Source organism: Agelaius tricolor, unplaced genomic scaffold (genome assembly GCF_023055355.1).
Source record: "Agelaius tricolor isolate 1412-34295 unplaced genomic scaffold, bAgeTri1.0.p SCAF_3, whole genome shotgun sequence".
In the NCBI taxonomy this organism is placed as follows: Eukaryota; Metazoa; Chordata; class Aves; order Passeriformes; family Icteridae; genus Agelaius; species Agelaius tricolor.
Window position 1 is genome coordinate 17,790,258 of NW_027269263.1, and position 26,959 is coordinate 17,817,216.

At 39.1% G+C, this 26,959-nt stretch overlaps 1 protein-coding gene across 2 annotated transcripts in view; it reads right to left on the reverse strand.

Moving 5' to 3' along the window:
• The window catches only part of LARGE1 (LARGE xylosyl- and glucuronyltransferase 1), a 271,398-nt gene that overhangs the window by 121,246 nt on the left and 123,193 nt on the right, over positions 1-26,959 (reverse strand). For both annotated transcript variants that reach the window (XM_071422738.1, XM_071422739.1), the window contains 3 exons: positions 18,272-18,567; positions 11,966-12,048; positions 2,385-2,508 (listed from right to left, as the gene is read on the reverse strand). In XM_071422738.1, the coding sequence (XP_071278839.1) occupies positions 2,385-2,508; positions 11,966-12,048; positions 18,272-18,567 (503 nt within the window). The remainder of the gene's footprint in view (positions 1-2,384; positions 2,509-11,965; positions 12,049-18,271; positions 18,568-26,959) is intronic.

Sequence of the window (26,959 nt, forward strand, 5' to 3'; positions counted from 1 at the left end):
CCAGCCAAGACTAATTTTCTGTGCCTTTCTTCAGGACACTGGTATCTCTAAGCTATACAGCATCTATTTTAAGAGCTGCAGGATATGTTAAGAAACACTGCCAAATATCAAATACTTTAGTCTCCAAATTCTGCCTTTTAAAAAATTAATATGCTACTGGAAACTGTTGCCTGAATTCTAAATAGCTACTTGAAAACAAAAAAGCATCCATATTATTTATGGAGGATCTAATATTATGTGCTCTCTTCCACTGTTTGAGCAGGAACAGGAGGAGAAGCAGGACTTTTCCTAGGACTTAAGGGCTTAATCTAACATGCCAGCTCCTGCTGCATTAGAAGGAAGAGGCTGGAAGCTCATACATATCCAATGGGAAAAAAACAAACATGAAATTAAATGTTTTCTGCAGCAGCTAAAATGTGTTCCAAAACAACTGAACATCAGTGAATGAAAGCGAAGTAGAAAGTTCTCATGCCATTACTCAGTTTAAACCCTTTTAAAAGTCAGAAATTGGCATTGATTGCAGGCTTAAAAAAGAACTATGGAGGGTCATTTAAACTGAAACATAACATATACTGTAACAGTGAATCCATAGATCACTTCAGAGAAAGACAGGCTTTCTAGTAAACATCCAGCATCAGCTCTATGTTTTCTTAACACCAGGCAGCAAAATACAGCTCCCAAGAGTGCAGGTGAAATACATGAACCTAAACCAATCATTAAATCCTCTCTAGGGGCTACATAAGAAACAAATGAGATGAGCTTCTACAGCTGTCTGTAAACAGCTCCTCTGTCGTCTTTGCTAAAACCTGCAAAATGATCTGGATATGAGCCAGCATCATTCCTGGTTTTTTAAAACTCTGTTTATATTTATAACTCTTTGCTCTCCTTTGCCAGTGTCTATCACATTCTCCTATGCTCAGTACTATATACGGTGATTCTTTGGCCACTGAAACCAGGGAAATTGCTTGGTATGGAAAATGATGAGCTCTGAACAAGAGGGGCAAACCTGGAAAGACCTATTTATGCATCAATACCTACATCCAGCTAGAAACTGGTCCTCAACCTAAAGCCTATGGGTTGCATGCAAGATAATCTAGTGTGGATGTAGGTCACCGGTCATATAAAAAATCAAGGCTGAGTGAAGAGGAAGGGATAAAACAGTTTTGCTCTGTAGCCTCATATCTACTCAGTGTTTTGCCTATAAATCAGAAATTGGGGATCACTGAAGTAAGCTCTCTTGATTATTATTTACTTAACTAGATTGGACCATACCCAAATGACCAGAAGGAAAACACTAAGAGGTCTGTCTTCCCCAGCTGAGAAGCTAATTAAAAACCCTACAATTTGCAGAAAAGCACATGTAATATAGACACGTACGAGATTGATAGGAAAAAACCTCCTCCTTGCTATAAAGCTATAAAGAACAGAAGGGGGATCTCTGGCTAATTAGGTTAATATCAGCTTATGGCTTCATGTAAAAGAATCAATGAAAAATAAAACCAGAAACAAAGTATTTTTCTCAAGAATCACTTTTTTCCCTTTTCCATCTCTTTCTAAAGCTTTCTGTATTCAGTATTTCCCAATGTGGTGTGCTTTGAATTTCCCCTTTAGTAAGTACAGCAATTTGCTAAATTTAAGGTTTTTTCCTTGTTTCAGGGTCCTGTTCAGAACAGTCTGGTAAGTCATACAAATTACTGCCACCAACTTCAAATGACAAAGTCTGAATACTTCATTCTACCTCCACAGGTAAAAAAAACATACAGCTCCAAATTGATGCTGTGCTTCCATGTTCTGATTTAAACTTTTTAAGTATGAAAAGAGAATTACTTTGAGTAAGTGATTCCCAACCCCCCCACCCCATTGACTGAACTCTTTTAATAATCATTTCTTTTGGAAGGGCATCCATACAAAAAAGGTAGCTATTGTACTAATGCTACCTTGTCGAAGTGTGTGTACTTAGAGTTTCACACACCTGTGCTTGAGGAATGCAAGGCAGTTAGGTGTTTCCAGTAATAGACTTGGGTTTATTGAGCAAGATTCTTAAGATTTCACCATTGCTGCTAGGAAGAAGTATCCTTAAAAAAACATAGTGTGATCAGATGGACAGCCAGAATCCTCTTGCTAGCAAGTAAAATTCTAAGCTGCTACACAAAACATTTCATTAGCTGCTCTCATTCTAGAGAACTGCACTGATTTTAGCCATTTAGCATCTTCCAGTTACGTGTAATCAGGGTTACAGCCACGTCAGCTAGAATTAGTTGTCATCAGGGAGAATATTTTTAGGCAGTAGTTCCCCTGCAATTCACCAGTCAAGGGAGATGAGGAACAAAGGGTGACATGAAATCACAAGTACATGACTGACACCTGTGTCTGTGTGTCTTTACCTTGAGCTCATCTGCATCATAGAAGTCTATGCGCACTGCCGGGACCATCCACGTCTGGAACAGAGTTGCCAGGATCTGTTTGGCAATTGCATCTGCGATGAGGTGGAAGTGGAGTGGGTTCCGCCTGATATGAGGAGGGAGAGGAACGCGTTAGTTCAAAGGTTTCTAATTCCTGTTCTTAAAGGACAACATCATAATTTACAAAGTTTTATCTGTGTCTACCATGTCAAGTTTTGAGTGTGCAGCATGTCTGGTGGAGTCTGGCTCTGTGGCCAAAACACTGAGACACAATTTGAATACACATGACCACAACACAATACTCAATCAGTTTCTGAGTGGCTATGAACACACAGAACCTTTGACTCCAGCAGAATGTGATGATTTGTAACACCTAAGAGTGTTGTCCCATGCACCAGCTCCTTAAAAAAAGGCCAAGTTAATATTCCTTTGGGGACTTGAGCTTTGGAAACAATTGTTTCAGTTTCTAGGTGAACCTGGTAATTTAGTCTTTGTAGTAAGAAGACTGTCCTAGGTTAAATATAACAATTTAAATGAGGTGAAATTCTGGGACCCTTGAGTTTACATAGAACTTTTCTACAAAGCAATCTTGGGGAACCAACAGCTGTCCCATAGGAGCCCAATATTAGATATTTCAGGTGAGTGCCTTCTAGCTATTCACTGGCATAGTGAACAGAATGGAAATTGCAAATCTTACCATATCCTTTTTTACTAATGGTTAAAGAAAGGCACTCACCAGAGTGCCTTTTACTTCAAAACACCAGATCTGGGTTCACCTCTGAAATCACACGACTTAGGCTAACTGAAAAGCTTCAAAACAAGATGGGTGAAGCCAGTATCAGCAAGACTGGCAAGTGTATGGGTTTTTCTATACTAATGTGAACTTAGACATTATAAATACCTTGTTTAATTCCCTTAAACTCCCTCCCTTTTTGGGGGAAAATAAGCAACAAAATTTGATCTTAACTTCTGCGGTAGGAAACCTACCAGTGGAAATTACTCACAAATTGTAGTCCTCCATGTTTAGCCCTAGCTTAGCAACTTTCTCTGTCAGCAAAAAAGGACAGACTTTGAAAGAACTCCTAAGAGGAAAATATGCTTGTTTAGACTTCAGCATGGGATCAAGCTTTCTTTGATCCCTAGAGTGGAATAGTGGATTCTCATTCCTATGGAATTTGTAAAGCTAAATGAGTGTACTTGCTAATTGGTATTTTTCATCTAACAAGAGAAGTATTTAGTTTCAGATGTTGATTAAAGCAGAAGATGAGTGATGCTACTACATTCTTCAGTGTGAATGAAAAGTGAGGAAAACTATGTTAGCTCAGGCCAATATACTTCCATTACATTTTTGGGCTTAACCCAAAAAATGAAGGTTATTTTTTCTCCATTTTCTACATTAATAAAAAATGTGTGCCTTCCTTTTAATGTTTCTCTTCTTGCTTTGATGAGTAATACTGCTTCCCACTGAACAAAGTTCACAGGAAAATGTAAAAATACATATATTTGTTCATAGTATTTTAACAGACCCCTCAGCAGAAAGAGGAGATTGTAGTGAGAAGCAGTGTATGACTGGATTTTGCAGATCCAACCCAGCACTCAGGGCTGCCAGTGAAGCTGCTGTATTGGCTTCAAGGACACTGTGGATCACATTATGTGCTTACAGGAAAAGCAGAAAAGGGCTGGGTAGAAGCCTTATATATGAGATAATCATGATGGCAGAATAAACCCACAGCTGATCTGCCTTAAACAATATCCAAAACACTAAGCCACAACACGCTTTTCAGAAGACAAAGGTCTTTCAATCTCCAGCTTGTCCTGGAGGGAGGAGGGGAGGGGGAAAGGCACAAGCTGCCAGCTGCTGAGTGTCCCATTACCAAGCTAAAGGGATCACAGCAATTACATTTACTTCACCAGCCCAGCAGGAGAGTAGAAGAGGACATCCTGGCTCATGCAGATTCCGCAGTAACCAGGCACCTTGCCAAGAAAAAAATCAGGAAATAGCAGTGATCAGGAGATACATCTCATTAGTAGAGACAAGGCCAAGAGAAACAAAGTACAACACCGGTGGCTTTGGGTACCGGCAGAGCAGTATCTCAAGACAAATAAATGTTCAGTATCAACATACACATCCCACATAGCTCCCTCTGCTAAGGAAGGGCTGAGTCTGGGTTCTGGTAGGACTATTTCCCAGCTGGTGTTCTTCAGTAATTTCCTTCCTTTTTTTATTCTGGGTTATTTATCTTATATTCTAAAGTAGAATAAGAAGAGTAAAAATTCAGTTAAAAAAAAAGAAAGCGTCTTTCAAATGATCATTTAGTTAAATGGAATTTATATAAAATATTTCAAGATGAAACACACTAGTTGAAAAGAAAAAATCTGACACAAAGACACTCAGATGTTCAGTAGCAGTTTATACTTATCTGAATGACCCAGAGTGTATGAAACTTATATGGGAACAAGTGGGTGACATTTACTTTAGTTCATCTCCTGCTGGGAGAAAGAAAAAAGGATGGCTGTACTCCCACACAGAAATGTCTTTCAAGTTGTTAGCCTCATGGTAAAGATTCAGCTGGAAGGAAAAGTGTGTGTCAGAGGCAAGGCAAAAGATTATCACTTACAAAAATATATCCCCAAAATAGTATAGTGACCTGATGACATCTGCAACTAAATGTGCATCAGCCACAGAAAATTTTACTCCAGACGAGATTTCAGTTCTGTGAAATGTGAGGTTTAGCATGGTGCTGGAAGCCAACAGTGCACAGCCTCAAAGCTGGAAGACCTTCTGAAGGTAACAAGACTAGCATACACACAGATGACATCTTTCACCTCTTCTGCTGTCTGCAATATGTGAAGCCTAAAAGATATGGATTGTTTCAAAGTGTTTAAGAAACAAGTTTAGAAGCTTGAAGATCAACCAACATTCATTATAACAGATACAGAAGAGATTCTGCAAGATGAGAAATCTTTCTCAACAGATGTATGAAATGTATGTCATGATTATCTGACAACATGATTGAATCAGTGGCTATAAGAATTGGGGATGACAATCAGGATACTGTGAAGGATTCCACTGAAAGCTGAATTTCATTAAACTGGGACATTTTGCTCATTTTCCACTGGGCACATCACAAAAAATAAAAAAACACACACATAAAGGCTGGTTGTATCTTATACTGATAGAAATCCCTATAATGTACTGGGGACAGTATATTCAACTATGGAATAACATGGGTCAATATAAGGCAACTGTGATAAACTTCTAACACAAAACTAACAGGTTTTGGAAAATCCTCAGTATTCATGTGAATTAATCTGTTTAGGAATAAATGTTTCTAGTATCCCAGGTTTCAGAACAATGAGCACCAGGTCTTCCAGATTCCTTACTGCAGAAGCAGCTATTGTAACAGCCATAGAATTCCTCACAAGGTCCAGAAATACTTAATCTTATTTACTTCAATGATTTTGAACATTTGAATTTCTACCAACTACAACTTTTCACAGTTTCTGCTACATGGAAAATGCTGATGCATTAATGTCTTAATTTGGTAAAATGTAGTTCCAAAATATGGCTATTTCCCATCAAGTGGAAACTTAAGGTTCTAAGTACTCTGTTCAGAAAACTGCAAATCTCCCTATATTAACTTATTTCCACTTATCTTAAGATCAGAACACTATCTGACGAAGTGAGCCATATGTAAAGAGCACACATTTATTTTCCTAAATTACTTTCCTCAAAAGTGAACAAAGGGAGATTCTAGCCAAGATTTTCAAGCATGGATGCTTAAGTATAGGTTCTTAGACCTAAATATAGGAGTTTGAATGAATGCCCTCATTTTCAAAATTGCTGAAGTCCTATAAAGTTAGGAAAATGAAAAGACGTCAATTTTTTAAAAGTCAGGCCATGAATTTAGAAGTCTATTCCAAGGTACCCATTTCTCTACATTTTTTCTTATCATGATGTCTTATTCTTGCATTTCAAAACCTCTTATTCTTCATCAGATTTATGATCTGCTTGCTCAAGCATTTGTGGCCCTTTCTTTTCAAATAGCCACTGCCACAGACTTAAATACAGATATCTACAATTGAAAAAGGGAGTAGTGAACCAAGGCTCACTATTCCCTTCTGCACTATTCCATAGCTCAATTGTTAGTAATTCAAAAGGCAGCTCCTTGGCTGCTTGGTTACACAGTTCTCTCTCTGCAACAGAGAAATTTCATTTTCTAAGAATACAAAAAGGTCAGTAGCCAAGGGGGTTTATTTCCAAAACCTATACTTTATCAAGGGAAGCACAACAAGGTAGTACCTCTTATATCTGTAACAAATGGTTACAAGAACTTCAAACAGGAATTACAAAAGGCAGTTTGGTAAACTTTTTCTCCTAATGCCCATATGACAATCCCTCTCTCATATGAGAAAAATTTTAATGTGAAAATCTTCAAGATGTTTTTATACCACTTCACACCCAGTATTGATGAAAATGCTCCCCAAAGTATTGGAGAGAGACTAAATACACACTTGCTGCATCACTCATGGATCTTCTTGTTTTGTGTTTACTGACAGAATTTCTTTGAGAAGTACTAAGAGTAAATCATGAGCAGATTTTTTTTAAACATTGCTTTCTCCATTATGCTCTATTGTTAGGACAGCTAGAAAAAACAAAAAGTGTGTATTGTTGATGCATTCATATGAATCAGAGAAACCAGGTCACACTTTATGTGTTTTGCCAGAATAACTTCACACAAAATAGACTGACACATTAGAAAAGTTGGAAACACTGTCAGAGGTTTTGAATTCTCAAATTAACTCCATTAAGGCAAAGTGGTCTCAATGGAATATAGCCATTAGATTATATAAGCTTTAATTACCAGCCAGTGTTGACTTGTGACTTTTACTTGGAAATTACATGTCATCCTTTTAATTTAATTTAGATTTTCATTTGCTTTGTCTTATTCTACTTGTTCTGAGAAAAAAAAAAAAGAGTTCATTATTCATACAGCATTCTGTAACACAGCTTCATATCCTGTTCTTAAAAATGCTCTGACATACACTTAACTTTAAGGTTACAAGCAGCCTTCTTAAAGCAGAGAGGCAACTTCATATTAAAAAGCATTTGTCTTGTCTGGTTTTGTTTACATTTCTTCCAAAGCCCCCACACTCCTATGCCACTATTGCTGTAGTATAAATGGAGAGTTCAGCCAAAGAAGTAAATGCAGTGTCTCCTGTGAAGAAGAGGGACTGACATAGTGGGGAAAAAAACAGAAGGCCACAAAAAACCAACACAGTATTTGCTGGCACAAAAGAGAAGTTAATTGTTTACAGATTGTCAGGCTGACCTAACTGCCAGAAACATGCATAATCGTGTAAGTTTGTTTTTTATTTTGTTTCCAAATGAAACATAGTGTTAGGCATGTTTTTGAAAAAGGACACATTAAAAACCATTTTAGCTCTTATTCAAGTTAAGACTTAACCGAACTGAGAAATTATCTTTTTAATATGTAACTAGGATTGTGGGCTGTTTCTGTAGCACTCTAAGGTTTGCAATTTTCAGAAATGGAGTAAAACATTGAAAAAATCACCAATGTAACTTGGTGATATAGTTGCAAAAGATTCAAGGAACATTATCAGCCACAGAAAACTGCTTCAATTTTGAAAAAGAAATGCAGGTGCTTTTTAGCTTATCACTATAATCACTGTTTCCAAAAGTATTTGCACTTCATTCATTCTGTCTATTTAACCCAATATAATACATTTTTAGTGTTTAGTCTTTTGGTTTGGAACAACTAAAGTGAGGCTGCTCTAAGGACATGGTGATATGCTTGTGTTAAACTCAGATAATTTTTTTTACCCCTGCAGTGGCTTTATAAAATCTGTCATAATTGGGAACTGGATGTGCAAGAAAGGAAAGTAGCAAAGTTGCAGAGTAGGACTGAGTATTCATTCTACCAGCCTCCCTCTGTGCAGTGCTGCCAATGCATATTTATCAGACTGCAAACCCTGCGCTATCCCAGCTCTGCTGAGTCTCCTCCTGAGAACAGACTGTCAGTTATGTCAAACTGGGTGTTAAAAGCTGCTGGATTTTGTGGCTGGAGCATACGTTTTTGAAAGACAAAACTGGAATCAAGCTCCTTTATCACTGGGAATGAAACTCATTTCTGAACTATGGTGTTCTTATGTGGAATCAATCACACTACCCCTTTCCTCTCCTTTTCCCACTCTCTGGAATCTGAAGATACATGTGGTTTCTCAAATGGTCTGAACAAGTAGCTTGCCTAAGTCTCATAATATATATGGTATGACTCAAATCTTGGTGTTTTAGGCCTGTGGAGAGCTGAAATGTTCAACATGCAGGATTTGCTGTACATTCCTGCAAGAGAGAAGAGACAGCACACTCCATCTATAGAAAATCCTGTAGCTTTTATCCTTAATGACCCAGCACTCCTGCTGTTTTGTGTCTCTATTTAGTACTCTAGCTAAAGTTGGGGGTATAACAAATATGTTAATGCTCCCTGGGATTAGACTGACATGGCCTCCTTTTCTCAGAGCTTTTCCATTAGAGAAGTAGAGATTTCCTATGGAAGTAGGGAATTTAGGTATATAGGTTTGTATCAAAATGCATGCTAAAACATTACTAACCTGTACAGAAATGCCAAATTACTTAATTACTAACCTGTACAGAAATGCCAAAAGAAGGACATGACATCTTCATGAATTCCAGATAGATTCACTGACATCAGTGTCTTACAACAAACACCAACTGAGGTGCAGGAAGACAGGTGAGGACATTAAGCCTGGTTGCTTTAAGGGGTCAGTTGTTTAATCAGTAGATTGAATTCAGGGTGTGTCAAAGGAAAAACAAAATCTCTATGACAATAAATTTGGCAGCATATTTTTTCTGTTCTTGCAAAACTTTTAAGATTGAATGTGGTGATACTGGAAATGAAGAACCAGTAGCCTAACTTAGAGATTAGGATAACAAACTTCTTGTTAAGCAAACTTCTCCATTGGAAACATACAGACCTTTCAAACAATGGCTTTTTGGACAATGCCAGCTAGGATGCACCCTCTGGTACATATTTAGGGTTGGAAGAAGTGACATCTCCATGCCTGTTCTCACTGACGACCCTCAAGTCAGAGGTAAACTTGATGCTGACATCATGAAGCACTAACTATCTGAACCAACCACTTCCAACTCTCCTAATTCAATCCTCCTAAATGCACTATCATGACCTGTCTCCATTCTGCATTCCTATAATTAAACAGATCATAGCAACTAAAAGAAGCCTTTCCAATCATCACCATTTCTAAATTGCATAGTGGTCTCCAAAATAACACTGCATGCACATGGCAACCAAAGCAAAGAAACTTAGTTCTAAATCAATATTCAGCCTAATTTGTTGTTTCTTTTTGCTTATTCTGCATCCTTCTACAGAACTGCCATTCCAAAGATAAAGATCCAAGAAAGGAGTGCTACTGAAGCATGGCCATGGAGTCATAGCATCAACTGATGCTTAAGAAGCCTGTGTTTTCTAGAAGATAACAAAGAAATGCCTGTCTCTGTCTCTTTTCTGAGAAAATCTTCTCTTTCTAACAAACAATTTAATACCTAGTGAGAAACCCTAGTTCTAGGCAGGAATGAACTTAGACTTGTCTTTAAGTATGTTCTGAGCAAACAAGGGAGATAGGTTATCTGGAATGTACTCAGGTTTCCTTAGCTTTACTGGACTTTATCTTGACCACCTCTGCTGAGTTCAACAAATCCTTTGACATGAGCAGCAGTGCAGGCCAAACCCAGTAGGTTCTTGACAGAGGCAGAATCCATCAGACTTAGAAATACCAATATTAATTACCTTTTTTTTGTTTTAACATTTTTAATTTGTTATTATTTAATAATTTAATTACATGACAGTATTGTTTATAAATTTGCTAATTGCTCAGAGGAGAGCCTTAAGTAAAACAGGGACATTTCCTTTAAAGAGCAGAGAGAGGTTGTTTAAACCTTTGAGCTGTGAGATGTCTATTATTTACAGAACATTTGGAAACAGAGAGATTAAAGCCTTCTCAAAATGGATGCAAGTATTAGGATAGACAAACAGGGAGAAGCTTACCAATAGGATAACTCATGTCACCACAAAAATATGATTTTCCATTAAATCCCTTAGAAACAACAACAACAAAAAAAAAAAAACCTCCCCACAACCTTGCAATATAAACTCAGTTTACACTGAACAATTCAAACTTCTAATTGGAAATAGATATAGTTTTACCATTTACCAGAATTTTAACGTTTAGTAAAATCCCCCAAAGAGAATGACATGGATATTTACTGTATTTTTGCTTTTGTTATGTTTTTTAGCATTGTTCTTCTGGTTCTACCCCCATCTAACATGAACATGCTACTTCTCAAAAGACTTGCAAAGATTGCGTGTCTATAATGGAAGCTGCTCTCCTATTTTGATTAAACAATACTTATGGAGTCTTTTTTCATACTGGACAAGATGAGCATTTATATTATTTTAGGAAGCTTACCAAAAATGATAAAATGGTGTACTAAAACCATTGTCAGGGAGTGACTACTAAGGCTTCCAGCAGGAGACTGGAGGCAAATATGAGGAGCAAAGTGTGGGACTGGAATGCCCCACTCATGATAGACACAAGAAGATATTACCACATGACATGAACAAAAGTAATTCACTCTTGCACAAAACTGTCTTTCAAAAAAAAGCAGCATATTGAAACTACCTCCCTTAATAAGTTGTTTGTACTGTAAGCATATTTTACTAGTCTATTTAACCTGTTCAAATCAAACAGTCTGATCACTTCCCCAATTTTAATCCACTTTTGGCAACATCATTGGAAAGCATTTCCGAGAGAATTTCTAAACTGGACAATGGATACACACATATGCCCACACAGAGTTTAATGTGAATTCTCTTTTTCTGGAGTTGCTGTCTATTAAGGGAATTGGTTATTTTGTTTTCATTGTACATTTATGCCTCTCAACTTTGGGAGCTAACTGTGCTAAAACCAGGTTGCAAAACCTTCTGAGGGACTGTCAGCAGCCATTCCAAAGCCAGAATAAACCACCTGAATTTAATGAAATAGTGTATATACTGACTGTAACAGCAGGTTTACTTCAAAAACAAATGTCAAAATTGGAATCTGGGACAGCTAAGCAACCAGTGTGAATTCATCATCTACACCTGTGCCATAAACTGATACCAGAAATAGGCTAAATGAATACAACACTGTTATTACCATTATCACTATTTTCCAGCATTCAGGAGTGTGTAGATGCTTTACAGTGAAGATAGATACTATCCCTATTCCCACAATGCAACAGGAGTAGCAGGTGGATCTCTGATCTCTCTTATTCACTGTAGAAAATCTTCACACAGGTGAAATCTATTTGAGATGATCATGAATTAAATGTTTCATTTCTTAAAAAGAGAAAGGAACCAGGGAAGGGAGTCTGACCTTCTTCTGAAGTAACATAGTAAATGTACAAAAAGCTCATGTAGTGATAATCAGATGTACAATATACAGGAAAAGAAAACCTCCTTTACCTGTGAAATAAGACAGACTTGACGAGTGTGACAACATCCCGGCTGGCATTGTACCCTGCACAGACAATGGCAACGTGGATAGTCTGTGGGAGAAAAGGAACAAAAAGAACAAAATTAAAGCCCGCTCCTGTGCTCATCACTTGTTAAGGAGAGCACACACATGACACTGCTGTTGTTCAGTGCTGCAATTGTTAGGGATTTGAGTGGGTGTTTTGCAGCTGTTTGCAACCCACTTGAGGCAGTTTGCTAAAAACATCTTAATTGAGTTATAGCACCATCACCATTCCAAAGTCATTACTACCACTACGTTACATCAGATGTTTGAGTAGAATTGCATTTATTAGCTAAGACATACGTGTGCATGTATGTACACAGACCCTCCCCAAGTAAGCAGCACACAAAATCCTGAGTGTGCAAACATACAGATATTTTTAATCTTCTGAACTAAAGTTTAAAATTGTCTGATAATTAGAAGCAGGTATGATCTCAGAAATTTTTTATTATTTCTGTCTTATGCACAGGCCCTATGGAGAGGGTGAGCAAGCTCTCATGGATGAACATGACTGTGATTATTGGTTTGCCAGGGCTGGATGCATCCCAGTGATGCGATGGGACACAGGCTGTGATGGCAAGAGGCCACCTCCCTGCGTGTGACTACCAGCATGGCCTGTTCTAGCAGCATTAATGTGAAGTTAAACACAACCCCCACAAACACATTCTCTCCACCTCATGACACTGGTAAATTATCACTTATTCTGTGCCTTTTTACCTCCCTTTTAACATGAGGCAGAGGTTTCCTCATCTCTTCAGGAGGAAAGGGAAAATTGAAAAGGCGCTACGAGTCATTATTTAGCAGTAAGTACTAATCTGAAAAATGCTATCACGTTACTCTGCTCTGCTTTTAAAAAGTAGTCATTTCTGCTCCCTAGGGACAAAAAAATTTTAATCCTATCAAGTTTTGACTCCAGGTTCTGTGATCTTCTGTTTCTTAGTGGTCACAGAAATGAAGCAGAGTTCACCATGCTGCCATCACAAAGCTGCCATTGGGGACACAGCTGTGAAACTGCAGGGAAGCCTCATTTGGCTTCCATTTGAAGCTTGGTTAGCTGGTTTCTCACACACATAGCTCTCATTTTCCACAGAATGCCCACTATGCTGAGAACAAATGAGGAATTCTGTCTCCTCACGTAGCCACAGATTCCCAAAGCCTAGCTTGTAACAGAAGCACATTTACACAAGAAGTGCCATGTGTTGGGCACATCTGAAGAGCCCACAGCCCCATCCATTAAGATCCCCTGGAACAAGGCACAATTTGAATCATACAAGTGCCAAGTGGCTGTGCCACAGTGGAACATCCACATGAACATCACAGCTCCCTCCAGCCCTGCTGTGCTTCACAAGCTCAGGCATATTTAAGATCTGATGTTTTAAGAGGACTTGAATTAATAAGACAACTGTCTGTCCAGAGAGGTGTGAGAAAGAATGTACTGTAGTACATTTTGGCAGCCACTCTGTGAGGTATTAGCACTTTAAATTTATGTTAAAGTGAATGGGAGCCGAGCATGCTCAACACTTGGCAAAAATTGATAGTGTTCTTCTCTTGTGATAAGAGGGGAGAACAGAGACTGCTTATTAATGACTTTTATTACAGCAGGACTCTGTAATGTACTCATTGGCATGGGTTGCTGTGGGTGCACTGATTCCTGATCCTACATGTACTGCCTCCTCTCTCATTGTCACCTGGTCCCCCTCCCAGGTTTCCGGAAGACCTAAAATCCTTCCCCTCAGTGCCAGTTAAAATCAAATTAACTGAGAACAGTTTCACCCTTGCTTTAAACATTTCACCTGAAGGCACTAGACCAGAAACAAACATTTTAGGGATTTCCACAGAATAGCACTGTCATATACAGTCATCATTGTTTTATACCACCTACACTTGCCAGAAAAGCTCTCCTCAAAGCCACTCTCTCTACCTTACAACTTCCGTACAAATCAGGGTTTATTCTGTCAAGTTCTTGCCCACATCTGTTCTCCTTTTACTAAATCAGTTTGTTTCAGAATTGAAGGCATGCATTCCTTGCTGTCTTCTAGTAGCTGCTGTTGCCTTGGATGCTGCTTCAGCCAGGACACAGTGAGAGCAGCACTTACTACGCTTCTGAATGCTCTCTTCCAGCACAGAGACACAGGCATCCATGTACCTTCTCCTCAGCCTCTCTGTGGTGTTTGATATTACATATCACTTCTATTCCTGCCTGCAATCAGTTAAACAACAGAGCAATAATCCTCAAAGAGAACAGAAATCAAGACCTTTTCGTTCCAAGTTTTTTCCTGCAGCATACTTCAAGGCTCAGTCTATTCCTCTCATTTCCTTGATCAACTTTCCTCTCTCTTGTTGTTTAACTGTTAAACAAAGTCAGTGGAAAAAAGATAAGCCAAATGAAGTTATCAGCCTGAACTGCTTGCAGATGTTTGCATCCCAAGGGGAAAATCATTATTTCCAGTTTTCTCCACTCTTGCTCCAAATGCATGTTTGGATTGAGAACAGCTGGCTGTACCCAGATTCTGGCAAGATATGGCTGGAATAAGCACTTGAAAGAACTTGCACCCTCCTGAGCATACTACTGTAAGCATCACCTCAATTGTCACTTCTCCCAAATTCCTTTTATCCATCTGCAGATGGCTGGAAGAGTGTATCCCCCATCCCAGCAGAACTGGCCACTGTGATTCACACAACCTCCAGACCCAATGACTGCAGCTAACACCAAGGACTAAAGCCACATGACCAAAGAATGCTCCAACTTCCACTGCAAGTGTCAGCCTGCCTGTTTGGCTCAACATGTCCCACCAAACTTCTCACACAAGGCTCTGTATGTTACACTTGCCCCTTTACTGTTGGCATTCCACGATAGTTTTAGATAACACTAGTCACACTCTAGCCTGGATATTTCAAGATCGCTGCAGGACCAAACTGAGCATTCAAAGTGTCCATCTTCCTACAATGCTCTCTTCAAAGTGAGTGATGGATGTGTTCACCATTTGCTGCAGCAGTTTGGACTCAGGTCATTCACTGGAGATGCTTTTGGATAATGTAACTCACTGCAGCAACAAATGAAATGATGATACGCCTGACGATACAGAGTCAATGAATTCTTCCTCTGTTTATAAACAGAGATATGAAGAGGTAATCAAAACACTGTGGAAGTGCATCACAACATTCTCCCTACAGGCTGAGGATCAGGGACACCAACTGAACTATTTTTAATTTTAAATAGTTTAGGAAGCACTCAGGTGTAGGTGCTTCAAGGTACTTAAGGAAGCTAAGCTTCTTTAGGAAAGGGAGTTTAAGTCATACCAAGGTATATGCTAACATAGCTCAAAACTCTTAACTCAGCCACTACACACCAGGAAAAGCCTGTCTCTAAATGCAGTATTTCATGTTCTGGCATAATATTATTGTGAAAAAAATATCCAAAACCCAGTTCTTCTACACAAAGAACTGGGCCCCAGATCCATACTGATGAGGAGTATACAGTGCCTAGATAAGCATGCATAACTATTTCTTCTCCTTGGGCTACTTTTTGGAATGTTGAAATAATGAGTTTAAAAAACCTGTATTAGTCCTTATAGTTAAAAATAATCTTTGGTAAGACATTCCATACCTCAGTAATTTTCCAGTAGGCTTTCCATTGTAGATATTTAATCCTTCATAAATAATTGTTGAATGTGATTAAGAGATATTACAAGTATGTTACAAAATACTTGTGTTTGTTTCCAGAATTGAAAATTTTTCCAGAAAAACTTGTTTGTTTTTTTTTCCCCCAGTGGCAGATAAAATCTGCTTTACATGTGTTACACTGCTGATGTTGGTGAGGATCTGTTCTTGATGGCTGTGGAGCACTACACACTTAACCCTACTGAACAACACTGTTGAGAACAGGAACAATACAAATATGCCTCTGAAAATGCTTCAAATGTTAAGTATCTTGCTAAGCCACTAAATGCTATACTCCTAATTATCAATTTCCTAATATATAATATCTTTCAAAAATATTTATAAATACACAATTCAAGTAAATGCTCCGTTTAGGGAGGCACAAACTGGAAAGATACTGGGATAACACTGTAAGGAAAAGGCATATAATTTTGTTATCTTCCACTGGCATTATGCTCTCCTTCTGAAGCCTGTTGTTACTTCTGACATCTGTGTAAGGACTATGCTTACTCATATTTCCAAGGTTTGTGTTCAAATGGTCTACTCCTGGGAAGGCATGATGGGCATCTGCTTGCTCAAGGGAGAAGCCCCTTGTCTGGGTGTCTGATCTTTTTCTTGCAGTATAATGCTGGTCCATTTTAAAGTATCAGGAGAGCTCTCCTGTGATGCAAGAGTAGAAAGCTGTGGCTGGAATGCAACAAACCCACAGCTATTTGATATAGATCACAATTAACATCACATAGATGATGCTTTATCAGAGATTTAATGTTCATTCATTGTAACTGCACTTTCAAATGTTTTAATCACCATTAAAGACCTTCCCAAATTAGATTGTGAAATGTTACCACCAGTAAATCTCTAAGAACAGACTCAATGAAATGAGCAACCCATTGCTGGCACTCTTAGTCTCCACCAGAGCAAGAGTCTTCTTCCTAAGAACCCTTGTTTCTCACTACCTAATTTGTCAACTCTTGCTGTGATATATTCCAGGGTCAGAAGCTAAAAAAACCCTTTGTTTACACATCTGAAACACAGAAAAGAACCAGAGAATGAAAGGCATCAAGATGCCCCTCACAAAAACACAGGACGAGAATCTACACTAACAGGATAAATGATGAGACCCTTGGCAAATCTGGTAATAGGGAAGTTTCATTTTCACTTCCATTTCTGTAACTGAGTTACTGATTGAATTCCTTAAGAGAAGAGTAAGAAGTTGAGATCAAAATAGCATGCAGTGAAATAGGGGGATGGTAAATAATGTGAGATTTTGTATTTTATACAAGCATTGCCTCCAGCAGAGTGCTAAACCCCACTGAGCAAGCAAACTCATTGGCAAAACACATTACAAACTGTAAGGCCACTTAAACTATCCCTACTTTAAGCTACTGTTTTTGTGTCCTAGATTGGTTGGTACATTGAACAACCAAGAACTGAGATTCAGCTCATCACTCCTTAATATAATAATAAGGGAAAAGTAAGGTTTGCTGATTGATGGCCTGATTAAAAGAAATGCCAAAAATCTCACGCGGAGGAAAATCAGGCCCTCTATCTGGAGGAGGGAAAATGAAAACCAAAAACGTCCTCTTCCCTCCCTTACAATAACATTGTTTCCTTTTTTCTACATTGTTGGACAAAGATATCCAACTGGAAAGCAGCAGTTCATTTTCAAACTGTGCTTGATATTTTCTCATTGAATAGAATTCATATTAAGAGATAGTTAGGATTTCTTTTTCCTCTCACACCGATTTTCTTTCAACTTCTATCTTCCAAGTGGCAGCAAGCAAGATAGAAGGTGATATGGTATTACCCTCTTTGTAGAAATAAATGGAGGAAGTTATTTTTGATAACTTTATCAGCTGGGATTGGCACAAGGCCTTTAAGCGAGACTTTCTGTTTTGGATCTATTCATATTTGGACCCGTCATCATTCAGACATCTCACAACTAAGTATCTGGATGACATCCACAGAAGTACTGACGTAAAATGGCAAAAACCAAACCAAACCAACCACACCAAAATGGTCTCAGAAGCAGATTGCCTGTTCCTGCAGCCAAGCACACTGCTAGTGCACAGCTCACGCAAAGCACCTGCTCCCACAGCAACATCCAGACACACTCCTCAAAGTGAGTCAAAAGCACAGGCTGGCTCCACGAACCACGATTTAATTAATCATGAACCCTGAATTGTTTCAATATAGGCACAGAAACAAAGAAATAAGGCTTTTCTAAGCACTCTGGAGTCATTATTATTTAAACTACACAGGGTCAGCTCACCACAGGTCTTTATCTGCAGAGCTGTAGTGAAGTCAGCTAGAAGCAAGGCTTTGATTTTTATATCAGGTTTGGGGACACAAGAACAAAAAAGACAAAAAGCTGTGATGAAATAATAACTCAGAAGATATTCTGATGACAAATGTGTTAAAGGCTTTTTTAAAAAGAATAATAAAAAATTATCTGAAAAGCTGCACGCAGCAGACCTTTAAGATGCTGGTTTTGGAGGAAAAGGTTTCAGAGGAAGGAAACGGGGATCTGCAATGTCCTTAAGGGACCACATCTACCAGGCTTTGCTTCTGGCACGTTCCTTTGGCATATTTACCTCACACTTCTCCACCACGGGCTGCTGGCCGCACTCGGAGCTGTTCCCCGCCACGATGCCAGCGCGCAGGCTCTCGCTGTCGCCCGTGCCCTCCTCCATGGAGTAGGTTTTGGAGTGGTTGGCGCGGTGGTGTGCGGCGCCCCGGGCCAGGCTGAGCTGCTTGCGCAGCGCGCGGTTCTCCTCCTCCACCTCCCGCACGCGCACCTCCAGGCTCTCGCGCTCCCGCTGGCTCGACGCCGTGTACCGAGGGCTGTGCGGCTGCGACTCCAGCGGGGACAGCGACACCGGCTTCCCATCTGCACCACAAGGAAACAGAGCACTTCTGTCAGAACACACCAGCTGCATCTTCCTTTAATATTGGTGTTGTGAGGCAGAGATGCGCTTCACATACAGCCATGTTTTATGCAGACTTGGCACTCCCAAGCCATGCTTAAGTGCACGGTAAACTTGGACAAATGCTGAATTCTACAAGCTACAGGTCCTACTAATTTTCAAATCACACCAAAAGATAAGCATGTGTTTCTTTGTTCTCATAGGGCTGCCTGCCAGTCTCTAGTCTGGGAAGACAGTCAAGAACATTAGGACTTAATTCAAAGGCAATTAATATACAGTTAAATATATTTTAGAAATATATGCAAGATGAAATAATTTTGCTATTCCCACCCCACTTCCTTCACAGTCAAATGACAGAATTTTGGCAACCATTTTGTGCCAAACAGTAGCCCCAGCTGATTCACATGTGTGGAACAGATGGGTTTTATTCAGCGACATAGTATTATGTGCTTGCTGAAAAATAAGAGGTTCAAGGCAGAAATGTTCAATGCACATGTGGGCCAAATTCTGGAAAGTATTCTGGCTTAAAAAGACTCAGTGGAATTTTTAAAAAAATAAAAAGGTTCAATTCAACACCTTCAAGTAAAGTGCCTCAAAAATATTTAATGAAAATCAAATTGAAGCAAAGCAAAAGACAGTGAAAGTTATCCACAGTGTCACAATTAGCAAGAAATTCCTTTGCAGTGATGATATGTGAGTATCTTATACTAAAGTATTTCTCTGATGTAATTTTGTACTTGCATGTATTAAATCACAAAATTATTGAACTGCAAGGTTGAAAAAACCTCTAAGGTCATTGAATCCAACTGCTAATCCAGCACCAACATATTCACCATTAAACCACATCCATATCCACATCCACATTTTTTGAACACTTCCAGGGATTGTGCTTTTACCATTTCCCTGAACAGCCTATTCCAATGCCTGACCATTAGGTTATTTTTTCCTAATATTCAACAAAATCTTCTGTGGCACAACTTGAAGTCATTTCATCTCATCCTGTCACTTGTTGCCTGTAAGAACAGGACAACCCTCACCTGGCTACACTCTTATTTAAGGCAGTTTTAGAGAGCAATAAGGTCTCTCCTGAGCCTCCATTTCTCCAGGGTAAGCCCCGCCAGCTCCCTCAGTTTCTCCTCATGGGACTTGTGCTCCAGACCCTTCCCCAGCTACACAGCTCTTCTCTGGATATGTTCTAGCACCTCAATACCCAGAACTGAAAGCAGGATTCAAGGTGTGACCTCATCAGTGCCAAGTACAGGGACATGTTTGCTATTTAATGTTTTTTCCAGTGCAGACAGTCCCATTGGTTTTATCAAACAAGTAATAGCCTGAGTGGTGTATAAAATGGAAACCATGCAGTTATTGTTTAGAAATTCTCCCTAAAAAGTATGTTTTTCACCTACTGACTCAAAACTATCTCCCTGCTATAAAGACCTGTTCATTGCTTGTTCTTTTTCATTGTTGCACATTAACATGAATGATGAGCAGTCCTCTAAACTGACTTCATGAAAAAAACTGGTATGGCAATCAAAGCCTCAATTCTAATTCATATTGTTGAGTTATACAGGTATACACACTTCCTGTTATGTATATAAATCATTATCTTGATTTTCATCATCATCTGGATAGAATATCTTGCATTTCTTGCAGGCTATCTTCTAAAAAATATTGTAATTTATTTATTTATCATTAGCAAAGGTTATGGATAAATCTGAGACTGAAAAACGTCTCAAGACAAATTCTGGAGTTTGGCCACTGACATGTTGTAACTTGAATGCTCCAGCAAATAGTTAATTCAAAATTTAATGAGATATTTGATAAGCCTGAAAATAATGGGTGCATCAACAGAGAAATGTCAACATGTCAACATAAAGGACAGAGCCATGCTACAATTAGACATGCAATAGAATACTGGGTTATCTTTCTCCAGCAAGCTTGGAGGACCTGGAACTGAAGTTGTGTTATTTCTCAGCTGCTGATACTCAAGGAAACTAAGATTCATTTGGTTGTGATTCTATTGCATCCCCATTACTGGACAGCAAGAGTGTACTGTGTAGACACTCTGAGATAAAAAGAAAAATGGCACCTTTTCTCACCCACAGAACAACCAACCTGTGTTATCAACAGATACACAATTACACTGCAAATCTAGCCAAGGACTTCACTGGCTATCTTAACTCCTCACTTGGTGAATATCCAGCCAACACAGATATTAACTCATTGCTTCCTGCCTTTGTCACTGAATTCTCCTAGCTTCAGATAATTACCAGAAAAGGCAGCAAGATATGGAAGTGAATCTCAGAACAATATTCATCAATATTTCAAAATATGGAAAAAAATTAAACATATCTTTACTTATTCTACAGACATAAATCAATAGATCATAAATGCTGCTTTTCCAAAATTAAAACTTTTAAAATTTTTCTTATCTTTTAGAAAAGGATACCATTTTGTACATCTGAACAATTGCAGATATACTGATCAGAAAAGTTCAAGTGTTTCTACACAGTATTTAGAAGAAACAGCATAGTCTGAGAAAGGGACGGAAAGAAAATATCATCTCGCTGCCTCAGACTGAAGTTGCAGCAGCTATGAGAGCAGCCCAGTCTTTATGCAGCCTTGGCTTTAAGTGCCAGTAACTCCACTACTGTTCTCTCAGTAGCAAATATTTCTGCTGGTATGTAAAAGGAGTAAGGAAATCCTCTCAGGAATTAGCTAGCTAGGCTCTTCATCTGAAATGTACAACTAGTTGAAATGCACTGATTTACTACAGAAATTATTTATGTTTTATTACAAGTTGCCAAGTCCAAGATATTTTCTGAAATTATCTCTTCTGAGTTTGTACAGCTGGACAAGTCATGTTTTGTTACTAATACTGCTCACTATTCTCAGGTGTATCATGTACTAGCTTTATTTTCACATCCCAGCTCTCTCTGCTGCAAATGATAACATGACAATTCCAGGACCCATGTGAAATAAAATTATAAACCAAAAGTGAACAGAGTTTGATCCTAATACTCAGAAATAAAGTAATATTTTTAATAAATTCAGAGATTGCACAATTCATAATTTTTGCACATCTGAGGCAGGCAAGGCTGGTGGCAAGATAGTATTTGATTTAGTTCTGTGTGTTTCATCTCATCTCTGAAGAAGGAGTAAGTGGATTAATGTTAGGGACCACTGACGTTTGATTGTGTGTGTTGCTTGGCAGAAGAGTTACACTGATTGCACTGCACTTGAATTTTATAGTTTTTAGTAACTGGCAGAATGCTCTGAGCTGGTGTCTAGGCACTTTTTATCTAATCTAAATCAAGATAAAATAACATAACACATAACGAGGTCTGTGTGACTTTGGGACTGAAGATGTCCCAGGGAGCACAACAAGGAACATTACTGTGCTCTGAAGCAAGTAGTGTACTTTTGAATGGTGTGATAAATAATAATATAGCTATTATTTTTATTATTCATTTGGGGTTATTGCTCTATTTTTGAACTTTGGCAGTTTCAGTTTTCAACTTTAGTTTTTTTTTTTTCTGTGTCAAGCCTTTTACTTCAGACTTGTGCTAATGCAACAGTACCTACAAATACCTGCAAAATTCCACTGTCCACAAAACAAAACCCAAACACAAAGCTGAATAACTATTTAATGGTCGACAGCAGTCAATGACTTATTCTCACACAATTCAGAAAACTTGACAATATGTAAGTTATGAATTCTATGGATTATTGAATCTTTCTGCATACAGGAAATCACTTGAATTTAAAGTAACACATTTCATTTAATACTAACTTAAGCAGAATGCCTAGGACACTGGACAAAATAAAGCAATCAGAAAGCAATCCAGCAAAATTAATTTGAAAGGAGAAGGACTGAACCGGTGGCATTTTCTTTCTTACATACAGAACTTAAAGGATAGGCATTAAAGCCAAGTTCTTTGTTTTGTAGTTACCAGACTTGGGAGAGGTGATAGTTCTGAAAAGGACCCAGTGGCATTGGAAAGTTGCCAAGGAAAGAGGCATAGAGAAAAAAGAACATTTATCCAAGGGTTACTTGGGTAATAGAGAAAGAAGCAGAGTGTAGGAAAGTAAAATTTTCTCTGATTCAGAGAAGAAAAATGCAGAAGCAGGCATCCCAAGTTTTCCAGACAACCCAGATCTGAACTAAAATGCTTACAATTGTGTTAGGAACTGAGGCCCATAAAATTATGGAGCATGTTTTGGGAGGGTTTTTACAAACTTTTTACATTTCATTTGTTAGAAGGCACAAACTACGTGTGTTTTGGCATCTTGACAAGGTCTAGAGGTTTCTATATGTTTCAGCCATTACTCATCCCCTGCCTAGTAGCATGCAATGCCTTTAAAACAAACTAATGGCAGTGAACTCTAGGCTGCTCCTTAGGTAAGAGGAAGTTATGCTGCCCAGAGACAGTGTTTCAGTCTGACTACAGATACAAGATATGCTTCCATTTCACATTTGTCAACATTTGAAAATTCACATTATTTCTGCCTACTTTGAAGACTAGCAGCATAGGAATTTTAACCAAAAGCCAGTATTTTGCAGAAAGAAATGGGATAGCAGGTAACCATGCTCATTACTCTCCTCCTGATAAGGGCTCAAAATCATTTCAAGTTCATTGCACAATTATTTTTTCCCACATCAAGACCATTGTGGAGAACTCCATGGACTCTAAGGTAAAAAAAACCCATAAGACTGCAGTCAGGCTACAGAGACATAAAAGCCAGGTGTAAGCAGATAAACTATCCTTTCTATTCTGGAGTTCTAGCTCAGCCTTAATCACCCAACATCTTAGTACTCCATGCACTGCTGCTCAGCTGGCTGCTCTGGTAGGTCCTGGCTATCTGGGCAGTTATGAATGAAGTTATTTCTGCTGACACTTTGGTACTTTAGATATGTGCCTCCATGAGTAGGTGCTAAGGCATCCCAAAGTACCTATTCTCACACCAATTTTTTTTCTCCAACAACTTTTTGTGAAACACTGCAGTGTGATCTCAGCTGGAAGTAGAAAACCTTGCCTGAACGACCATTTTAACAGGGAAACATAGTCCAAGCAATTTACTTCAGGTCTGTAAGTACAGAACTTCTTCATCCTAACATGATATGAGCCAATTAAATGTTCCTGCTTTTCACGTGTCAGAGGCAGAAACTTGTAACACTGAAAGATGTCACAGTAAGTGCACCGAAGGCTGATGTTCACTTGACAGAGACAGTACAAGAAGTAACAAGAAGCCTTTTCATACAGTCCACACAAGTTTCCTCAGCTCCGACAGAAGAACTTCTCCCCATCACTATTAAGTCCTTCTCAGGATTTGGCATGGACAACACATGTGTTAAGTTACCTGTTATTAGTTAGGAGAGGCTGTTTGCACTGGAGATGCCAATCAACCATCAGGCTTGGACTCAGTCAATACTAATTGCACTTAAGAGCTTCAGCAATTCTTTAAGTACTAAATTTGTGTTCAATTCCACTGCTGTTAAGGGTACTTAAGAACACATTAACATGGTTTATTGAACCCAAACCTGAACCATTCAATTCCACTGAAGGTCAGCCTTACTTAAAGAATCATGTTATTGCCTGCTATTCATATACAGGGAAGTGACTTTCTCAGTGTCCTTTCCTTGAACAAAATAGCCCTCTACAAGCAGTGGATTCAGAAATCAAACATATCATACAAAAAAACCTTCACCCCCAGAACACCAGACTTGCCAAGTGCATAGACTTTGCTTGGCCAGTTTTGGCAGCAGAGGGGCTCCAGGGGCAGCCTCTGTGTGAAGCTCCTGGAAGCTTTCCCCATGTCCTAGAGAGCCAATGCTGGATGGCTCCAACACGGACCTGCTGCTGGCCAAGGCTGAGCCCATCACAAGCAGTGGTTGCCTATGAGCTGACCACAAAGAAGGGGTAAGAAGTTACTACACAGAAGCAATTGTAGCCAGAGAGGAGAGGAGTGAGAATACAGGACAGGAACAACTTTGCAGGTACCCAGGTCAGTGCAGAAGGGAGGTGCTCTAAGTACAGAGCTAAGATTTCCCTGCAGCTGTGGGAAGATCGTGGTGAGGCTGATGTGCCACTGCAGTCCATGGAGGTCCGCATGGAGGTCCACTGGAGGACCGTATGCCAGAGCAAGTGGATGCCCAAGGGAGGCTGTAACCCTGTGGGGAAGCCCACCCTGGAGCATGCTTGCTGGTGGGATTTGTGACCTGTGTCGGGGTGTCACCCTGGAGCAGTGTGTTCCTGAAGGACTGTATCCCATGGGAGAGACCCATGCTGCAGCAATTTATGAACACCTGCAGCCTATGGGAAGGACTCTCTTGGAAGAACTTTGTGGAGGGCTATCTCCCATGGGAGGGACTCCACATTGAAGTAGGGGAAAAGTGTGAGGAGCAAGGAGATCAAATGTGATGAAATGACCACAAGCCCCATTCCCTGTTTTCCTGCACCATTACAAGAAAAAAGGGAGAGAAAAGCAGGAGTAAATTTAATTTGGGAAGAAGGTGGAAAATAAAGTGGGCTTTTTAGATTGAGTTTTATTTCTCATTACCCTACTCTCATTTGATTGGTAATAAATAAAATTAATTTTCCTGAGTTGAGTTCTGTTTTGCCTGTGACAGTCAGTAATTGGTGATGGACCTCTTTCTCTTCTTGTCTTGACCCATGAGCTCTTCATTATATTTTCTCTCCCTGTGAAGCTGAAGAGGGAAAATGATAGTGCAGCTTTGGTACTTGGTGTCCAGCCAGGGTCAAGCATCCACTGAAGTCAAACACAAGTTTGGAAATGTGAGAATGATGGTCTCCTGTTCAATCTTTGCTGTCATTCCCTTCTGTTTGCTGACAGGATCCTGCATGATCACCACTTTATTTCCAAAGAATATCAGCATCATTGTGTGCAGAGGATGGATGGTGATCATAGCTATTTAGCAGGTTGTTTCAGCTCATCATTCTGTTTGTAACCACACATACCTATCCTACTTATTTATTCCCTCACTGGCCTATGATGTTCATTACTATCCATCTTAATGCAGCACAGGGATCAGTGATGTCTTTTAACAAGTTTTTTAAAGGAAAGGTGGTACTGTGAGTCCCTCTTTTGCAGTCAAGCAAGAAGTTGTGGAGTCCTTAACACTCACAGAAAATACCATTTTCAGATGCACAGCTGAGATGGGTCTGATACAGTTTTTCAACAAATAATCACCTTTTCTGCACTCCAGTTTTTCAGAGGACAGCTACATATACAACAGTTATAAGCTTAACATTTCTGTAATGCAGGAGTCTGCAAGTTGGAAATCCAGGAAATGTGGGGAAAAGTACTTAGCAGCCACTTGCAATATTATTGTTTTATGAACACCATGTAATGAACTCGGTGGTAGAGACAGAAACAATTCCTCAGGGCAAATTTGACTTCATAAATTACAAAGTTGTCCCCTGCCTTGTTCATGACACAAATTCCAGTCTCTTAAATTAACTAAATGGAGGGGTTCAAGAACCACTTTCTCTGCATTGCTGCATTTGCTCTGCATGCAAAATGGGGAAGGGGTTGTGTTTCAGAAAGGCTTTGCAGTTGTACCATCAATGATGGCATCATGCTGCAGAACTGCAGAGAGCTGTTTATGTGCTGGCTGAGCAAATGCAATTCTGATAGGATTCTCTAATAGGGATGATAAAGAGTAAAAGATACCAGGTAAAGAAAAAGCATGAAGCAACAGAATGCAGGAAGAAGATCTAAACATAAACATCCTTCTTGGAAACAGATGTGACTTTTTAAAAATAGTTTGTTTTTGCAAAAGAAATATAGGCTCATTAGCTAGTTATGAATGTTGGCTTATTAGCATATTCAAAACAAGGGCCCATAAGTCTTAAAATATTTGCTCATTTCCTTGTCTAGAATAAAGTAACATTTTTTTCTGTTTGTTCTTCTCATTCTTTCTTTCCCTGTTTTGCATTGCCTTGGCAATATATATGCCTCTTCAAGAAAAGGACTAAAAATAACATTTCTCTCCTTTCCATTGGCAGCAGAGATGTAAGAAAATAATATCTTATCAGAGTGAGCACTGAGGGAAAATAAGATTTTATCAGGGACTTGGTTTGACAAAGATAACATGTTATCAAGAGGGGAACTTGGCAAAGATAACACATTATCAATATCAGGAGTAAAGCCTGGGGAAAATAATGTCTTAATACCTATTAGATTCTAAATAAGCCATCTGTGCTCTTGACAAATTGTTATTTTCTCCAAGTCCCATTCCTGTAAAGATGCTGATTTTTTTGGCAAACCACTTCTTTAGCAGTTGGGAAGCGGGGGAGAAAGAGCAGAAAAGAAGCTCCATCTCCCCAAAGG